Here is a 19,017-nt window from a genome sequence, read left to right on the forward strand (position 1 = left end):
TCCCCTGGAGCCAGTATTGGTGCTGAGAATTAGAGGTATGTGAATTATACCCTCCAAGCCCCATGACTGCATCGGTAAGCAAGGATGATTTATGTGAAGGAAAAAGGGACTAGACAGAGAATCAGGATCACCATCTAAATAGGGCCATTATTTCTTAGAGGCACCAAAATGTATGCCATCTGTGAACTCTACCTCTACAGGCAATTTTGACTTGGATCCATCTTAGGAGCTAATCTATGCCCCACTCTGTGCCCAGGCAAAATTTACTAGGGAGTTGGGGTTCATTGTGTCTCCAAGGAATTGGCATCAAAATATTACAACAACCATTTTGGATCTATATATACATCCAATAGGTGAAGTGTCAAAAATATCTGTCCCTTGAAATGGTAAGTGCTGGGTCATCAAGATTTGGAGCAATTCTCTTCAAAGCTGAGAAGGAAACTTTCCCAGCGTCCTGAAGCCGCCATTTAAAAAACAGACCAATATGCAATCTGGGAGAATGCTAACCTTGTGACTGTTTCAGAGTAAAAGCCAATGAGGTGAACTGGCTACTGGCAGCCTCATTCTGTGATGCCTAAACCAGGAGAGTACCTTCTATCACTGGGCAGAGTCTCATAAAAGTAGCTTAACTGCTTTGAATAATATAAGATGGAAGGTTCAATGCCCCCATCTAAATATTTACACTGCATATAACCTCACAGAAGCCAGACTTTATCCAGCAGTTACTGGTCCATCTTGTTGAAAGCTGGCATGGGGGAAGCAGCTACAGTTGAAGGGGCATAAGTCCTTATGCCGATTCTGAAACCTGCATTGTGAAAGAAAGGTACTGTCCAAAGATCTTTATGGCTTGATTCACTAATTCAGTCTCATGGAAGCACATAAATATGGGACTAGAGCATAACTTTTTAAAAAAATTACAGGAAGAAAAGTAAATGGGTCACATTTATTTTGGTTCTCTCCAAAATATTTTAGGACAGAAGCAATATCTGGTATAACAATGAAAAGTAATAATAAATATCATAAATGCTAGGTCTATCTGAGAAGACCTCCATCTGGGAGTCTTCTTGCAAATCACTTCCCTATAAGGAGATAAGCTTCTCCTTGCCACAGGGGGCTAAGCCCTGCAAGCTCTGGCTGCTGTAGCTGGTGCCCACAGAGAAAAGGTGCAGGGGCCCACCTCCCAGGGCACAGGAAGGGATGGAAACAGCTGAGTGCCCCCTCAGTCCCTCTCACTAAAAAACACCATATGCCCAGGGCATGCTCACCAAGGTGTTTTTCACTATAGGTCTGGGTTGCTTAGCTCATCTGCTTACAACAAAAATTCTCTTTAGCATGCTTATTGAAAGTGCAAGTTTATGCCCATCCTGATTTTGTAGTTCTGTGGCAGGGGCAGAGCAGGAACCTGCATTTTTAGTCAGCACTTCAGGAGACTGTGGGGTACCCGGTGCCCAGGCAATGCTTTGGGAACCACTGGCTTAAACCAGTATTTCTCAAACTGGGGTCACTGGATGCCTTGTTGACAGTTCCACATAGATAACTTTTACATTTTGTACTTTGTTTTCGATAATTTTTCAAATATTAAGAACATCCTGGATTATCTGGATGATAATTTTATAACCAAACACTACCGCAAGACTTCCACTAAAGTTTTACAATCAGGTTGTCCCTCTAACTTTGTCTCAAGCCAGTGAGTCTTTACTCAGATCTAGATCTGATCTGAATACCCACACCACAGTGAAGGCTGAATGGTATCGCTTCATTCACTCAGGAAGGGAACAGAAGAAGGAAAGGAGCAGATTTTGACAAATAACATCAGTGTACTGAATTGGAGGGGGGGGTCTATAGAATGTCCAATAAAGAGTGAGGAAATGGGCTTGGAGCCCAGAACAAAAGATTCTCCAAAGCCAGAGATCTGAGAGGTGCTACACATGAGGCAGTGGCTGAAAACCTGTGTGGATGAGAGCAAGGAAATGAGGGACAAAAGAAGACAGGGAAAGAACTCGGGGCCAGACAGAGGAATTGGAAGGAAGGTAGTAAAAGAGATTGGGAAAGAGGTCAGAGACTGAGGGGATAACGAGGAAGGAGAAACATCAGGGAGATAAGGGAGGAAAGTTCTGAGAAGAAGAGAACAGTCTCCATGTGAGCCGGTGTATTATCCCTGATTTTACTGCTAAAAGAAATAAGTTGCAAAAGTCTGTCCAACATGATATCACTTGTGCAATAAAAAATTGTGATACATAAAGAAAATTTCTGAAAGGAACAAGAAGAAGAAGAAGAACAACAACAACAAAACAGAAGCCTGTGGTTATCTCTGAGACTTAGGAATGTGAGGTTGGAGTAGGGGAACTTTAACTTTTTATTTTGTACCATTTCTTACAATTTAAATTATTACTTTGAACATACATTATTTTCTTGCTGTTTTAAGGACTGTTCAGCAGTATGACATTGAAGTACCAGGAAGAACAAGAAAGATGAGACTGGAAAGAGGTCTTTTGGGGGGTAAGAAGGTTATCGTTGGTGACCTTCATCACAACAGTTTCAGGTTGGAATGTGAAAGCTGACTGCCATGGTCTAAAACATTGCTTCTCAAGCTTCAGTGTGAATAGGAATCACCAGGGGACCTTGGTAAAGTGCAGATTCCAATTCGGCAGGTCTGGGAAGGACCCTGACATTTCTAACAGGCTCCCATATGATATCCACATGGCTGGTCTGACACTATGCTTTTGAATTGCAAGGAAAAGTAATCAGAATGCAGGGAATGGAGGTGAGTACCCAGAGACCACTATTTCCCAAAGAATGTGCCCTAGAAGATGAACCCTACAGCACACTCTAATAAAAGATTCTGCAATAAAATAGGTCTGGAAATACCACACACCCATCCTGATGAGTCACACTGGGTATTAGTGTTTTATTGAGAATTTTTAATTGGCTTTCACTTAGATGTTCCTAACAGGGTTAACCTTGCAACAATGAAAACTTATCTATCCTATCATGTTCATGATAAGCCATCCTAGAGGCTATGAGGAAGCAGAATGACAGGGTAGCAGGAGCTCAGGCGGTGCACAGAGAAGGGAAACTGGAATATGACGAACCACATCTTGTCTTCAGTGAAACAGCAGCAGAGGTCTCCAAAAGGTAAGAAAGGTCCGAAAACAGACCTTGTTAGGGCACGTGCACACCAGTAAAGCCTGATGTTCCTTGACAGTATGTGCTATGATGCCGTCAGATATTTGCCAAACCTTATTCTAAATATTTCTGGACCTTTCTAAAACTTGGCCCAGCATCAGCAGAATAACTCCAAAGTCAGGGAGATGAGCATACTTGTAAATGCATAAACCTGAATGCATTTATACTGCCAGAGCCTTCAGGAAACCAAGGAAGCTGACCTGACCTCACTGCTGAGGGAAGTCACACTTGACTTGAGCACAATCCTACTGTCCACTGACAGTGATTAAGAACACCCTGGCGGTGGCTGGTCAACACTGATCCTCCCACCTGCTGAGATGGAGCAGGGAGACCAGAAGGACTCAGGGCTCCAATAACCCGCTGGCAGCGCTGAGTCATCTGCCCAGAACCTTCAGTGCTTGGCTGCCCCAGGGCCTTTTAGACTCTCTTCAGAGATAATGAGGCTGAGTTTCGGTGGGAGACTGGATTTCAAAGGATCCCTCAGTGCAGAGGAGAGCAGAGGCTATTCACCCTGCCACGCCTTAATTGTTTGAAAAGACTGCCACTTTCTCCTTTCTAACGTCTAACTTGGAAGCAGAGGGTCCAAGCCGTATGAGGCAACTTGCACAGAGATTAGAATGACACCAGAATCAGCCATAAAATATGCTCTGAACCTTTGCATTAACAGCTGTAGTATTCCATCACCTTAGCTCTTCATCGGATGTCTGGTCACTCGGTCAGTTCCAGCTGTCATACTTGTCTCTCAAATATACTAATTAGGGAAATGGGCCTGCACAATACCATTTTCTCTTTATTAGCCTTCAGATTTACTTACTTTTGAGGATAAATATATTTGAGCAGCACTGTGCACATGGTGACTATTTCACTATGGGGACACTAGTTAGGGGATAAAATGGAAACACATGCGTGTTACAGTACAGTGATATGAAACTATACTCCGAATGACTCAAGCTCTCCTGCTTCAGGACCACAGGGAACTGCAGGTTGTTCAGGCTAATGCTGTTTCCCAAAGCTCCCTGAAAGCTGCAGGGCCCTTTCCCACCACAGTCAGAGTGGTAGCAAAAGAGTCCAAATTAGTTCTAATATTCACCCAACAAATACACATTCCTACTGTTAAGTTTGTCACAGAATAGCCTCCCTACTGCACACACTAAATACACTTTAAACTCTCATGGATAAGTTATTTGGGAAATCAGGAGTCAATTATATCAGCCCAACATGACGCCACATGTCTAGGCCTCCGGCAACCATGCAGCAGGGTTATCTTTTTATTACATTCCTCCAGTTTCCCCCTTTCCAATGTGCTAATTTTAAAGAATTTAGAAGCCAGCTTCCAATCTATAATGAGAAAGTTTTTGTCCTCTATTTTTAGATGAGGCACTTTAACTGCTACTAACATCATTGAAGTTAGCATATAAACAGGAAGGAGGGTGTACTCTCAGAATCATTTATCCCCAAAAGGCAAAATACTTCTAAAAAAACAGAAAGCAGAGGAGATGGGTAAGAGGGGACCTTGAACAGAGTTGTGCTTTTAGGGTTTGTTTCCAAGTTCCACCTGGATGTTCTTCTACCCAGCATCTGGGAAGAGATTGTCTATCTTCAATGTAGCCCATTAACTAGACTGTGCAGGGCCTAATTTATTCACCTGACTCTTTCATTCCTTTCCTGAATTCCATTATACAACTGCAATCCGGTGTGGGGGATGACTTGGGGGGAAGAGTGCTTGGAAGACAAAATAATGACTTCCATTTTTTCTGCATTTGAAGACTTCATTCAACTCAAGATTTCTCATAGGAAAAATATAATGGCCAGATTAAAATCATTCTAAGTTAAAAGTGACTTTAAAATTAATTAGTCACCTTAGGCCTTGCTTAGGCACAGGAGAAACCCTGGGACTAACTTCGGTCCCTGTCTTTCCTGGCTAGCTGGGACACAAAAACCTTATCAAGGCCCAAATTCCTTGCTGGTTTTGTCGTCGTTGTTGTTGTTGTTTTGTTTGTTTTTTGGTAAGAGAAAGGATGGCGCTGAGATGCTCTTGGCCCGTTTAAGAAACAAGTTTGGCAAAATGGAAGTGCTAATGGTGGGTTCCAGCACCTAGAGGGACTGTAGCCACGCCCCATCACCGAGGGGGTGGGAAACTGGAAATGAGACTGGACAATAACGCCCCATCACGGAGAGGGTGGGAAACTGGAAATGAGACTAGACAATAATAAAACCCCATCCCTTCCCAAGTGAGGAAACCCAGCCCTGGAACGAAAGGAGGGACACATTCACTCCATTCAGGAGATCTTGGAATGTACACAAAACTGCTCATTATTGGAGATGCTCTGGTTTAGCCAGCCCAGCGCAGCTCGGAGCACGTGTTTCTTCCATGGAAGCCCCAGCTGCGAATCTGAATCCTCTCATCTCCTCCCCACCCCCCTCAGAATTGTTCTCCGGTCGATTGTTTGACCAGCTAGGAAGTGACTACAGGGCTAAGGCAGAACCACCTCCCTCTGCTAAACACCTCAGAGCACCCAGGGGAGAACAGTAAGCAGACAACCTACTTCAATCAAGAAAGCTGTCACTTTACCTTGTTGCTTATTGAGAAACAGCAGAGGGGGCGCGACGCCTGGACCCCGAGGCCCAGGGCCCTTTGTGGCCTGGAAGCTTTGGTCGTAACTCGCTGCTTCCACAGGTGTCCGCGGCACTGGGGGCCCCTCGGGCGCAGGGGCTCTGTCTCCAGAGGGCAGCTCGGAGCAGACTTGGGGGGCGGCCGAAGGGAATTTGAGGAAGGGCCCCGGCTCCGCCACGCCCTGCCGGCTGTGGGCGCGCTCCTCAGCCCGGGCGCCCGGCTCCTCCCGGATGGCGTCCAGGGCGCCCGGCTTCATCGGCGGCGAGTCCTGCTCCCGTTTGGGACTCTCCTCCGAGGCAGAGGAGGCGTCACACGACTCGATGATGAGCTCGCTGTCCAGCTCAGCCTCGCGCTCCTCCCTCAGGATGCTGTACTGGATGGACGGAGAGGCCGGCGACGGCGGCGGGCCGCCCACGTGACCAAAGGTCACGTAGCCCGAGGGCAGAGCGTCCTCGGCGGCCAGCGGGTCCTCGGACACCAACTCGATCTCCGAGTCCCCCGACTCCGCGCTGCTGGCCTCGTGGTCCAGGGGGCTAGGGATGGTGGGCAGCCCGGACCTGGCCTTGGCCTCCGGCCTGTCGGCCACCTGGCCCGCTGGCCGTGGACTCTCCGTTGTTTCGAAGGACAACCCCTTTGCTTCCTTAATGGCAGTGATCAGCTCATCCTCGGAGATGCTGCATTTCCCCTGGGATTCTGCAGCAGATGGTTCTGTCGTCCCACAGAGCGAAGAAGAGCCAAACACAAGGACATACAGATGGACAGAAAAAGAAGAAATAAAACAAAATTCCATTAGGGGAGGTATTTTCTCGTTGCTTAAAAAATACATATCTCATTAGCACAAAAATAGTCTGCTTCCAGGGCTATGCTGGAAAGACAGGCCACCTGAACTAAGAGGCTAATTACTGTTATGGCCCAGTTAATCAGTGTTTGATATACCTATCTATCTTAATCTAGCTATTTTTAAAAATGACCCAGCAATTTCTTAGCGTTAGCACCTCGTTGGTTTTTCTGTTCCAATGTGGGAGATTCTAGAAGTCATGGTTTTGATTTCTAATCTATTCTCTGAAGAGAGTTTTCCAGTTTCACAGATTTCATTAGATAATGCAATGTATATAACTCTCTAATTTGGCCCACCAATGTCAACAAATTTGAAATCATCCATTATTCCTTATCTGTTTCTGTTCATATTCCCTACTTCAATAAGACAAAGAAAGCTAATTTGGATCCTTGTATACAACTTGACTTCTAAGCTTTACATTTCCCATAAGAATCAATACTTTTACTCTTTTTTTAGTGAAAAGTGTAACAAAGTGGAGCAATATAATAGTTTTTGCCAATTCCACCAAGCAGGCTGTGCAGATTACAATACTGCACAACCCCACAGGGCTTCTAATGGTGGAGCCCACTGTCATTCTTTTTCATCTCTTCACTTCCTCTTGAGAAGAACAAAACCCAAGAGTCAACCCCTGTCTACTGGGTGAGTGCCTGCCTTCTGTCTGATGTTTATCCAGACGGCCCCCAAACCTCACCAGCAATCTTCCTGATATTTCTATCTTAGTTGAAATTACCTGGGATCACCATGACAACAATTTTCAGGAGCTTGGTTTTCCCCTTGCCCATGCAGCAGGGCCTTATTTCAGAATATTCTAGACAGTGATTTCTGGCCCTTTTGTAAGCAAGAACCACTTGTCATTTCTCCAAAGCTTTGAGGTCACTGGGAGGGATATAGGAGGGGTAAGAGGTAGACTATCTATGGTTAAGTAATCTGTCAATTTAGGACTGTGAGAGAACCCCAATTGGATAAAACATTTTAGATTTGTCTAATTCTCTATAAAGCTGAATTGATTTTATCTTTATCCATGTATCATTCATTCATCTGTTATTTACTGAGAACCTACTATGTGTCATCACTCTTATAGGCACTTGGGATGTATTAGTGAATGAAACAGGAAACAAAATCTCTGCTTATATTCTAGTGGGAGGAGAACACAATACACAAACAATACATGTAATAAATAATTAAAGTATATAGTATGTTAGAAGATGTTAAGTGCTATGGAAATAAAAAAAGTAGATTAGGGTAATGGGATCAGGAGGGCTGTGACAGGGTGGGGATGAGTTTGCAATTTTAAATAGGGTAGTCAAGGTAGGCCTTACTGAGAAGGAAACCGATATTCAACACTTGAGAAGGTGAGTCAGTGATTCAAGAAGATATCCAGACGAAAAGCATGCCAAGCAGAGGGAACAGATAGTACAAAGGCCTGGAGGTGGGAGCCACAATGATTTATAGATATCACAAGGAGGCAGTTATGTCTGGGGCAAAGTGAATAAGGGGGAGAATAATAGGAAAAGAGGTCAAATGCATTCAGGGAAGGGGGGTCATCATGTAGGATCTCATCAGGCTTTTATTTTGAGAGAAATGAGAAGCCATTGGAGGGTTTTGAGCAGAGAAGTGATATGATCTATGCTGTTGTTTTTCTTAATAACTTAAAACAACAACATCCTCATTATCTTGCACACAATTTATGTGTAAAAAGATTTACTGCATGATCCCAAACTCTATTTTTATAGAAGCTAGTTCCGTAATAAGTCGTGCACATAGTTCTTTGATATGATTACAAGCAGCATAAAAGTATAAAAGCTACATTAATTCTCACTGGTAAGCCAGATGGAGGAGGAAGAAGATAGGGAGTAGAGGCTAGTGTGAATGGAGGAACAGCCTGTACTTCCAGAGCACTATCAGTAGCTACATCGTCACAGCTCCACTTGTAGAGCATCTGCTGGGATAGAGGCACTTCACATATGGGGCTTTGAGTCTAGTGGCAGTAGGTTAAGTGACTTGTCCAAGGTCACTGTACTGGTTTTTCTATCTTTGCCCCCTTGGATTTATTTCCATCTTTCTCTGCCCTGTTCTCTGTTCTGAGAGGCTGACCTACATAGAAGGCATTACCTGGAATTCCTTCCCCTCTAGTTTCTGGTTGTTTTCAGCCAACAGAAATCATAGGAGGAGGGGGTGGAGAGAAATGTTAGGGTATTTATACCTGTTGCTGCTTCTGAAGCTCCAGGTCTTGGCAGGCTTTGGGAACGCTGTTCCCTCCCCTTCCTCCTTTGGGTCCAGGGGTGCTAATAGATCCCTAATATCGCCAGTCCTTGAGTGCTTTACCATCTTTTGTTTGTCTCTTAACTGTCTTTACACATTTGTAAATAGCTACCTCTTTAAACCCTCTTCAGTTACAACCTTTGAGTGTGTCACTTTGTTTCCTCACAGGACCCTGAATGATATAGCCATGTGGCTAGAAATGACTCGGCTTAAATTTGAACTCAAGTCTTTATGTTCCATGTGTTTCTCACTATATCATGCTACATCTGTTCAAAAAGGGGGTGGGGTCTCAGATAGGGAAAATTACATTTTGGAGAATGAGACGAAGAGGAAAAGTGAGCTGCATAACCACATACAGAAGAATGAAGCTGGACCCTTACCTCATGTCATATGTAAAAATTAACTCCACATGGATCCAACCTAAATATAAGAGCTAAAACCAGAAACTCCAGAAGAAAACACAGAAATGAATCTTCATGACCCTGGATTAGACAGTGGCTTCTTAGACATGACACCAAAAACATAAATGACAAAATAAAAATACACAACTTGGAATTCATCCAAATTAAACACTTCTGTGCTTTAGAGGACAACATCAAGAACGCAGAAGGACAATCCACAGAATGGGAGAAAATCATATATCTTATAAGAGACTTGTATCTAGAATATGTTAAAAATTATTACAACTCAGTTATAAAAAGACAAATAACCCAGTTAAAAAACAGCCAAAGGGCTTGAACAGACATTTCTCCAAAGAATATTTACACGTGACAAAAAAGCATATGAAAATATGCTCAACATCATAATTCACCAGAGAAGTGCAAATCAAAACCACAGTGTGTTACCACTTCACACTCACTAGGATTGCTAGAATAACAAAGTCAGAGAGTAACAAGTGGTGGAAAGGATGTGGAGAAATAGAACTCTCATCCACTGTTGGTGGGAATAAAAAATGGTAGAGTTGCTTTGGAAAACAGTCTGGCAGCTCAACTATTCAGAGTTACCATATGATCCAGAAATTCCACTCATAAGTAGAGAATTGAAAACCTATGTCCATATAAAAACTTGTACACAGTGTTCATAACAGCATTATCCATAACTGTCAAAAAAAGCGAAACAACCCAATGTCCATTAATTAATGAATGGATAAGTAAAACCTTGTATATCCATACACTGGAATATTATTTGGCCATAAAAAGGAATGAAATACTGATACATGCTACAACATGGCTAAACCCTGAAAACAGTATGCTAAGTGAAATAAGCCAGTCACAAAAGACCACATATGACTGGAAAGTTAAGCAGATCCCTGATCATAGAAAGGCCTGGAAGCTAGTTTAAAAGTCAATATTTTATCAGGAAGGCACTGGTGGGTCCCAGAAGGGTTAGGATGAACTTAGGAAAGAAAGAATAAAAGGAGGATGACCCATTAAGAGGATACTGCAATAGTCAAGGGGAGGAATTATGACAACCTAATGAGTTGTAGTGGTCATAGGGATGGAAAAGAAAGGATAATTCAAGAGACACTGAAGAGAGAGAAAGCATAGACTTGGGGTCTGCTTCATGTGGTAGGTGAGAAAGAAATGGGGGGGGGGGGTCAAAGATCGCTCAGAAACAGTGAGCCTGGGTGAGTAGAATGAATAGGAATTCCATACTCAGAAACATGGAAGTCAGAACAGTGAGCTGTTTTGATGGGCCAGGGGAAGAAAGTTCTCATCCTGGATATTTCATCCCTTTCCATAGCACACATCCTTCCAATTTCTCACGCTGGCAGCCTCTGTCTAACCATACAAACTGCTAAGACTGACCAAACTCCTACTTGTACAACATTCCTAGGAGACCACAAAGCAGGCAGGCAGGCTCTTGGGCTAAGAGGACCACAGGCGACCCTGCAGGGTAGCCTGCCTCGTGTGCAAACTGGCCTGATGCTGCATTATTCAGGAGGCAGGGTGGTGCCCACTCATTCTGCACAAGCGGGTGCCCCTGGGTGGCTCTGTATGTGTATGTGATGATTTCATTAACATCTGTCTCTTCACCCTCCCCACCTCTCCCTGACCCCAGACTGAAAGCATCATGAGGGCAAAGGGCAGCCAAGGTGTTTGTTCACTATCACATCCCCAGCACCTAGTGCAATGCCTGGCACATAGGAGGCACGCAACAAACAGAGCTCATGTGAGGACTACCTCAGATCTTTAGAACAGTGGTTCTCAATCAGGTGTATGGCTCAAAACTGCCCTCAGAAATTTTGACTTAGCAGAAGTAAGTGTGAATGGGGCCCAGGCATTTGCATTTTGTAACTCTAAGGGTGATTCTAAAGATCACCTCCAGTTAGGGATGGCAGATTTAGCAAATAAAAATACAGGATACGTAAGGTAGATAGCTAGTGGGAAGCAGCCGCATAGCACAGGGAGATCAGCTCGGTGCTTTGTGACCGCCTGGAGGGGTGGGATAGGGAGGGTGGGAGGGAGACGCAAAAGGGAGGGGATATGGGAACATATGTATACATATAACTGATTAAATTTGTGATAAAGCAAAAAATAAAAATAAAAATAAAAATTAAAAAAAAAAAAAAAAAAAAAAAAAAAAATACAGGATACCCAGTTAAATAGGAATCTCTGATAAACAACGAATTTTTTTAGTATAAGTATGTCCCATGAAATATTGGTATTTTTATCCGGTAACCCTACCTCTAGCTGAAAACCACTGTGTTAGAGCATTCAGAAAAGAAGGCTCAAGGATATTGCTTTATTTACTCAAGAGTAAGGATGATATCAGAGAGCTGTGGGGTGGGAGGAAAGGGCCTGATAAGTTTCACCTTGGGTAAGTAAAAGTACTACTTTAAAAAAAATCATCTTTATTATGAGTGAAAGGGGACTCAGTATATAGTGTAGACATTGCCCTCTATTCTTAAAGTGAAGTAAAAGTTTAACAAAGTGCTAGGAGGAATCAGGAGAAAATTTAGAACAAAACAGAGGTTTTCCTACCCTTGTTAAAAACTTATGGGCCTCTAGCTAAGACACTAGTTATGTGTCAGGTCTGACACAGCAAAGCTAGAAACAGTCATTGAAAATAATTAAATAGAATATAGAAGCTGAGAAAGTTAGAACCACCCCACATGGGGAGATGTGTTTGCTGCTGATGATAATTATGAATGATATAATTCAGATTGATAAAATGGAAGGTGAACATGGGCCAGTCTACCAAGTCGCAGATGCCAGTGAACAATGATGAACAATGCTGCCATTCAGGCCTCCCCTTTGCTCCCGGCTCATTCTCCACTCATCTTCCAGAAGGATCTTTTGAAAACACAAATCTGATGCTGCAGCTCTTCCCTTCCTTCTCCCCACTGCAGCCACACTGACCTTCTAGCTGCTCCTGGAACACACAGGACATTCCCAGCTCTGGGCCTCTGCACTGGTTGTCTCCTCAGCCTGGCATTTCTTCCTCAGGTGTCTATATGGCTTGCTCTCTCACCCCATTCAGGTCTCTGCTGAAAACCATCAGCATGGAAACGCGTTTCCTCATGGCCACCCCATCACCCTCTTACATTCTATCTTGCTTTATTTTTCTTCGTAACCACTATAACGACCTGATATTACATTATTATTTATTTGTATGTAAGTCTTCTCAATTAGAACGCAAACTCCATGCATGCAGGAACCTTGTTATGTTTCACCACTGTATCCCCAGCAGTGATGGAGCAATACCTGGTATGGAGTAAATGGTCAATACATATTTGTTAAGTGAAAGGATGAATGAACGAATGGCATCACTTCCCAGATTAAAACCCTCCAATGCTTTCCCATTGCATTTGGAACAAAATTCAAATTCTTTATCCTCGCATGTGAAGCCCTGATGATCAGGGCCCTGTCTACCTCTCCAATTCTGTTCTATGCCACACTCCTCTCCTGCTCCTTTCGACCATCTTTCAGTTCCCAAATAATACAGCCTTGGGGCCTGTGTATTAGTTGTCCTCTGCACCTGGGGCCCCTCTTAACCCCTCTCTGAACTGTGAGCTTCTTCTCATTCAAATCTCAGATCACATGTCACCTCAGAGAGGCCATCCTTGACCCTCTCACACCCAACATTCTATCACTCTTCACAGTATTCACACTCCATGAAATTACACTATTTATTTATGTGCTTCCTTTTATTGACTTCTCCCACTAGCAAGGAAGCTCCATGAGGGCAGGGACTTTACACATCTTGTTCACTGTTCTCTGGTGCCCAGCACATGTCTGACACATTGAAGTCACTCAATAAGTATTTTTGAATAAAAGAACAAATTTTCAAAATGGGTAGGAGAATCACAGACCTCATCAATGCAAGGAAATAGCAACAGTAGTTTTCAGAGTTTAAACTGATTTACTTTTTATTGCTTATTTCTTTTTAAGGGAGGCTGGTGTGGTTTTATGATGGCCTCTTGATTATTGTCCTTTCTGAGGATAACACCTCAAAGAACATCCGTGACCATCCTTCTAGGTGTTTGTGTCAGAAACAACATGCTGCCGATAGGCCAGTGGTCTGGTGCATCAGGGCACTTACTACATTTTCCTAAAATACTTCACTTGTATTCATGACTGATCTTTGCTTAGAAGAAACTTTCAATATTTAAGCTGTAAGAATTTTTACCTCCGTACCTCATGGTATATTATTTAATATGATGAAAATAATTAAGTATGTTGGAGAAAGTTACAAAATGTAATAATCTATTGGAATTGAAGAAAGTATATTAGACTCCTTGCTTAAGCTTTAGGGTCTGCGGCTAAAACTGTTCTAAATTAGATCTTCTTCTGATTCATAATTCACATAATTAGGATTATTCCCCAGAGTCAGTTGATAATTCCTTATTTATTAAACAATGAAAAACTGAACTCCTTTTCTTTAGCATGCTTTCCTTTTCCTCAGTTTCTATGTAGGATTATATGTAATTCTTTGTTTGTCTTACCTGTCAGCACAGGAAATGGCAGAGTGAATCAAGACCCAACAGATGTAATAAAGCCCAAATCCTCCAGTGTCTATGGGCACAGTGTCACATGGTACCAGGGGCTCACAAGATGGGGAGGAGGTTAGGGTAACCTCTTGGGATAAAAAAGACAAGGAGAAAAGCCTCAATGACAAACTGAGTCCTCCTATCTCTCCTATTAATTTTATTCTTACGTGTTCTCATATGACTCAGGTGTTATTGGTGTGGGATGTGTGTGGAGAGAGGAGCTGAACATGGGAGATAATTATGTAATGGGACAGGGGACTTTCTCTTTCTGGAATAAACCTTACTTAGAATGTTTATTTGAAACAATTGCAGAGAAAACCACTGCCCTAACCCCTTGCTGTCAAATGGCCACCAACAGATCATAAAACTTCAAGATCATGAGAGCCAAATCTGACTTTGTCTTCTCTTGAAGATGCTCCCAAACCCCAGTGAGTCGTGACTACTGAAGAAAAATAAAATTCCCTCCTAATTAATGAATCCTGTATCAAGTCTTTACCATCAGCTTTGTAAACTGTAATTTTCTCATGAGGCATGTGTCATATAATAAATGGACCAAAACATATGGGGTCATTTCACTCTTCCTGAAGACTAGCCAAAGTTCTTCTGTACTGACCACCAGACAACCCTGGAGCTCTGTAAACACAGCTTATAACGTAGTTTATATCTTCAGAGTGTCAGTATCTTTATGTCATGGGATAATCGAAGGGTTTTATATGCATTGCCAGAAAAACCACAAGGAGGCTTTGAGACTCAGATATGTCCCTACCTCCTGCTGTCAGCTGGGATAAGTCACGCTGGAGTGTGACTATTTCCCTGGTCATCTGTCCCACTGGAAGGCAGGGACTGCTTTTTGTTTGCTTTTCAACTCCAGCATCACCAGTGCCTATTCAAGTGCCTGACCAAAAGAAAGTGTGTGTTGAGTGAATGAATGAATTTGAAAATCAGGAACTTGGTGCAGTGAGTTTACAGCTGAATGAGTCTGAGGTAAGGCTGGGGAGGGGAGGAATTGATGCTAAAATCTTTAGGGAAATAAGACAGGAGGGACTTCCATTAAATCCTCTCTGTTCTAACACTTGGACTTACTGCATCATCAGGATTTAGAGCAGTCACTCCTAATTGTAAGGGTTTAGATCTGTTTTAAGAGTTCAGTAGAAGCTCTTTCATCTGAGGTGCTGAAAATTGTTTTTTAAACTTTTTATTTTATATTGGAGTGTAGTTAAGCGTGTTGTGTTAGTTTCAGGTGTACAGCAAAATGATTCAGTTATACATATACCTATATCTATTCTTTTGAAAATTGCTTTTTGTAAATCAAAAAGGTTTGTAAATTTCTTTTGGGTGGGGTCAGAATTCCAGCCACTGGAGGCAGGGGACGATTCAAGGATCTCTCATTATCCTCTTCATCCTGATGCCTCATGAGCATTTGAGAGCGATGGAGATACAAAGGCTCCACTTCTACTACCCAGGATGGTGGCACAGGGTGGGATGGGGAAGCTCTCTCTAGCTACCACTCTGGCCTTTCATTAGGGTATGGAAGGTCCTCTTTGTGTTTGAGAGGGGTTTCAATGTGGTTTAACAACACCCTGCCTTGAGTCAGAGTAGAAGGCTCAGGTTGAAAAACATCATAGGCTAGTGAATTCTGAACTTTTTTTATTCTAACCAAATAGGATCTTTAGTTTAAAAAATAAAATTGTATGCAGAACTTCAATAAACTAAAAAGATGAAAATGATGTGCTGAGATTGAAGGGGGAGGGGAGGAGTACCCTTTGTTTAGGTTTCCTGTCACTGCCCCTTCCCCCCGACAAAAAAAAGACTCTAACCTCTACCCTACCCCCCTTCATTGTTCAGACTTGGAGTTGGGGCCAGGAATGTTAAATGCTCTATCCAAGGTGGCCCACCTGGTCTGGGAAGAACAGTCAAGGTACTCTCCACGATGCCGAGAGGTCAGGGAGGAGAGCTAACCTAAAAGCCGGCAGCATCTCCTTCTCTGCTCTGAAGAGTAAAGCCACAGGAGGATTTTAATGGCCCCAGTGTGTCATCTTTACCTCTCCCCTCAAATGAAGAAAGAAATATTTTACAAAGCAAATCTGACAGGACTCTAAAAAATCCCAGATGTCAACCTTTGCATAATGGGCACAAGATTGAAAAAGTTATATGTTAATTAAATCAGTTAAATTGAGATTTAAGTATTTTGAATGCAAATCTTCACTCCTTAATGTTCAGATTTCCATATGCTGGGTTTTCCGTTGCCTTACCTGTTCCAGAAGACGGAGGAGTGACGGATCCTGGGCTGTCATCTTCAGGCTCTGAGACGGTGACTGTGGGGACTGTGTCAGGACTTGGTTTCAGGCAGATACCTTGCTTCTCGGGGGTCTTCTCTGGGGTAGCAGTTTCAATAGAAGGTTCGATCTCAGTCAGCGTGATTCTGACAGGGGCAGTGATCAGGGGAGCACTGTGCTGTTCTTCAGAGATATCGTCTACATATGGTTCAAACGTTGATTCTTCAAATAAATGGTCCTTGAGGATTTTTCCCTCCACAGGAGATGGTTTCTCTGCTTCACGGGCCTCTTCGGATTTTGCTGAGATGTCAGTGTCCTTCTTAAAGTCCGAGTCTTTCTCTTCCAACTTGGGGTGACGTTGCTCCTGATATTTCACCTCCTCTGGCCTAGTTATGTCAATGTATTTATAGGCTTCTGCTTTCATCTGGTCCAGGGGGTCTGCTAAGATCTTGCTCACTTCAGTGGACTCTGCAGGAGTCATTTCTATTCCAGAATCAGAACTAAATAAGCCACGAGGCTCCGTCCCAGGCACATCTGGTAAGGAGGGCCCGGGGGTACGCAACTCCTCAGGGCTCTCTGAAGTGGTGATGTGGCTGTTTTCCTTCTGAAGAATTCCAGTGAAATATGTAGAATCCTCCCGAGGTGGGTAACAGATGTCAGAAATCAGAGATGTGTAACACACTCCTTCCCCATCTTTTGCTGCTGTTGAAAAGGTATGATCCATGGCCTTGGAAACATCTGCTGCACCTGTGAATCAAAACAGCAGCAGACGGTGAGGGGGCGTCTGGCACCAGTTCTCTCTCCAGCCTAACCCACCACCCACCCTGGCCCGTGCAGACACAGCATCCTTTCTCCTCAAGACCTCAGAGTTCCTTCGGACCACTCTCATGTTGCTTTGCCTTGTCTCCCTGATAGCCCCAAGCACTCGTATTTTTCTGGCAGCAGACCACATAAGCTGCCACATCCAGAGATGTTGGGGACAGACCCCAGAGGACTAGAAAGTTGATTCTCAACATCTGGTACTTCAATATACAGTGACTGATTCTTACTTGGTATTATTCAACAGAAGCCTTCTTTGTATCTAAAGTATTAACGACTCTTTAAACAGAGGTGGAAATATAGGCAAATTCAGGTGTGTAAATACAACAATAGGATAGTCCACTAGGGAGAATGGTTGCTCTTGGAGACTCAACAAGCTGGGAGAAGGCTCAAGAACCCTCTCTGGTCCAGCCTTTCCATTCAAGGACTCCTGCCCTACCTGGATTGATGCCATCCCTTCTCTTGCTAAAGGTCCTCAGAGAAAGAAACTCCCAGTTTCCTGGTGGCCTCATCCCAAAGTGGTATCACCTTAATGGAGTGTTTCCCTCTTTCTTCAGTTTTCTCCTCATTTTGTTTTTCTTTTCCATTCCCCACCACTACCCACCCTTTGCCTTCCAATGATATTCAAAATGACCCACTGGGAATTTCTTGGTGGGTTTCTAAGAGCAAAGTAAGTTTCCAAGTTTGCGTCTATAGAATGCTTTCACCAGGCCTTCATTTTATTCATAAATAAGCCAAAAAATTCATTAATAGCAAGAAGAAGGAAACCCTTTATTATTTTTCTGTGCTGTAAAATACTGCCAGAGGGGAAGAAAACTAACATTCATTGAGGCCGTATCATGTGCTAAGCAGCAGGATTTTACCTAATTCTTTCAAACTAATTATTTAAATTAAGCCCCACACTCTCAAGAGATCACACATACACACACATTCAGCCCTTAAGACACACTCAAAGAATATTCCAGATTAGGACACCAACTCATAAAAGTAACAAAGGTAGTAACAGTAACATAATAATATTAATAGCTAATATTTGAATCTTGCTATGTGTCAGACAGAGTACCAAGCTTTTTATTAATATTGACTCATTTAATCATCAAAGCAATCCTAGAAGATAGGTACTATAATTAGCCTCATTCAACAGATGAGGAAACTGAGGAACAGAAGGGCTGAATGACACACCAAAGATCGCACAGGCAGAAAGTGGCAGAGTCAGGATTCAGACCCAAGCAGTCTAGAAGTCAGAAAACCTCGCCTAGTGCCCTTTGTACCTCCTTAAATCAGTTTGTGAAGTTTTTTTTAAAAGTAATTTTGAATCAGTTTTATTACAAATAAACTTAGCTATTTTCTTTTCCTAGCTTTCTCCTTGGTTACATGAGCCACTGTTCGTCTAAGGGAAATGGAAAAGCACAGAGCCTCTTCACTTCTAGCACTCTTCTGCCTCAGCACCATTGCAGGAGCTGCTTTCTTTCCTAGGAGTTCTCTTCATCCAGATACCTGCCTTTTACCTGCAAACCTAATCCACTCACCACCAAGTCTTCCTCAAATGTCACCTTCTTAAGGAAGGCGACCCTGACCACTCTATCTCAAACTACAACTCACCCTACACTCCCAAGCAACTCTGACCCTTCCTACTTTTCTCTACTTTTTCTTTTTCCTGTAGCACTTATCTCCTTCTAGTATACCATATAATTAACTTATTTATTCATTACTTATTTAATGACTGCCTCCCCCCCACTTGCTAGGTATGTTCCATGAGGGCAGGAATGTTTGACTATTTTGTTCATTAATGTAGCCCAAAACCTAGAACAGGGCCAGGCACATGGTAGGTACTCAGTAAACATTTGCAAAATTAAAGAAGGTAATTTTGAAGTTTAGAATAAAGCATAAATAACACAATGTGTGAGAAGACAGGTTGGAACATACCCCTAAATTGCTAGTGACATTCACTTTATTCAGCAAGTAGCCTAACTTTGTGAGCAACAGGCCAGTTTAAATCTGTACATTTCAGCTAGTCTTCTAGTTATAC

At 42.9% G+C, this 19,017-nt stretch overlaps 1 protein-coding gene across 2 annotated transcripts in view; it reads right to left on the reverse strand.

The window, feature by feature from the left end:
* RTN1 (reticulon 1) overlaps positions 1-19,017 on the reverse strand; it is a gene marked incomplete at both ends in the record, with an annotated part of 234,498 nt that overhangs the window by 108,690 nt on the left and 106,791 nt on the right. The window contains 2 exons of one of the 2 annotated variants that reach the window (XM_079700819.1): positions 5,759-6,508; positions 16,146-16,916. The exons of the other annotated variant lie outside the window; for it this stretch is intronic. Coding sequence (XP_079556945.1) covers positions 5,759-6,508; positions 16,146-16,916 — 1,521 coding nt within the window. The remainder of the gene's footprint in view (positions 1-5,758; positions 6,509-16,145; positions 16,917-19,017) is intronic. 2 annotated transcript variants of the gene reach the window in all.

This window comes from Hyperoodon ampullatus (assembly GCF_949752795.1).
Source record: "Hyperoodon ampullatus genome assembly, chromosome: 3".
NCBI lineage: Eukaryota > Metazoa > Chordata > Mammalia > Artiodactyla > Ziphiidae > Hyperoodon > Hyperoodon ampullatus.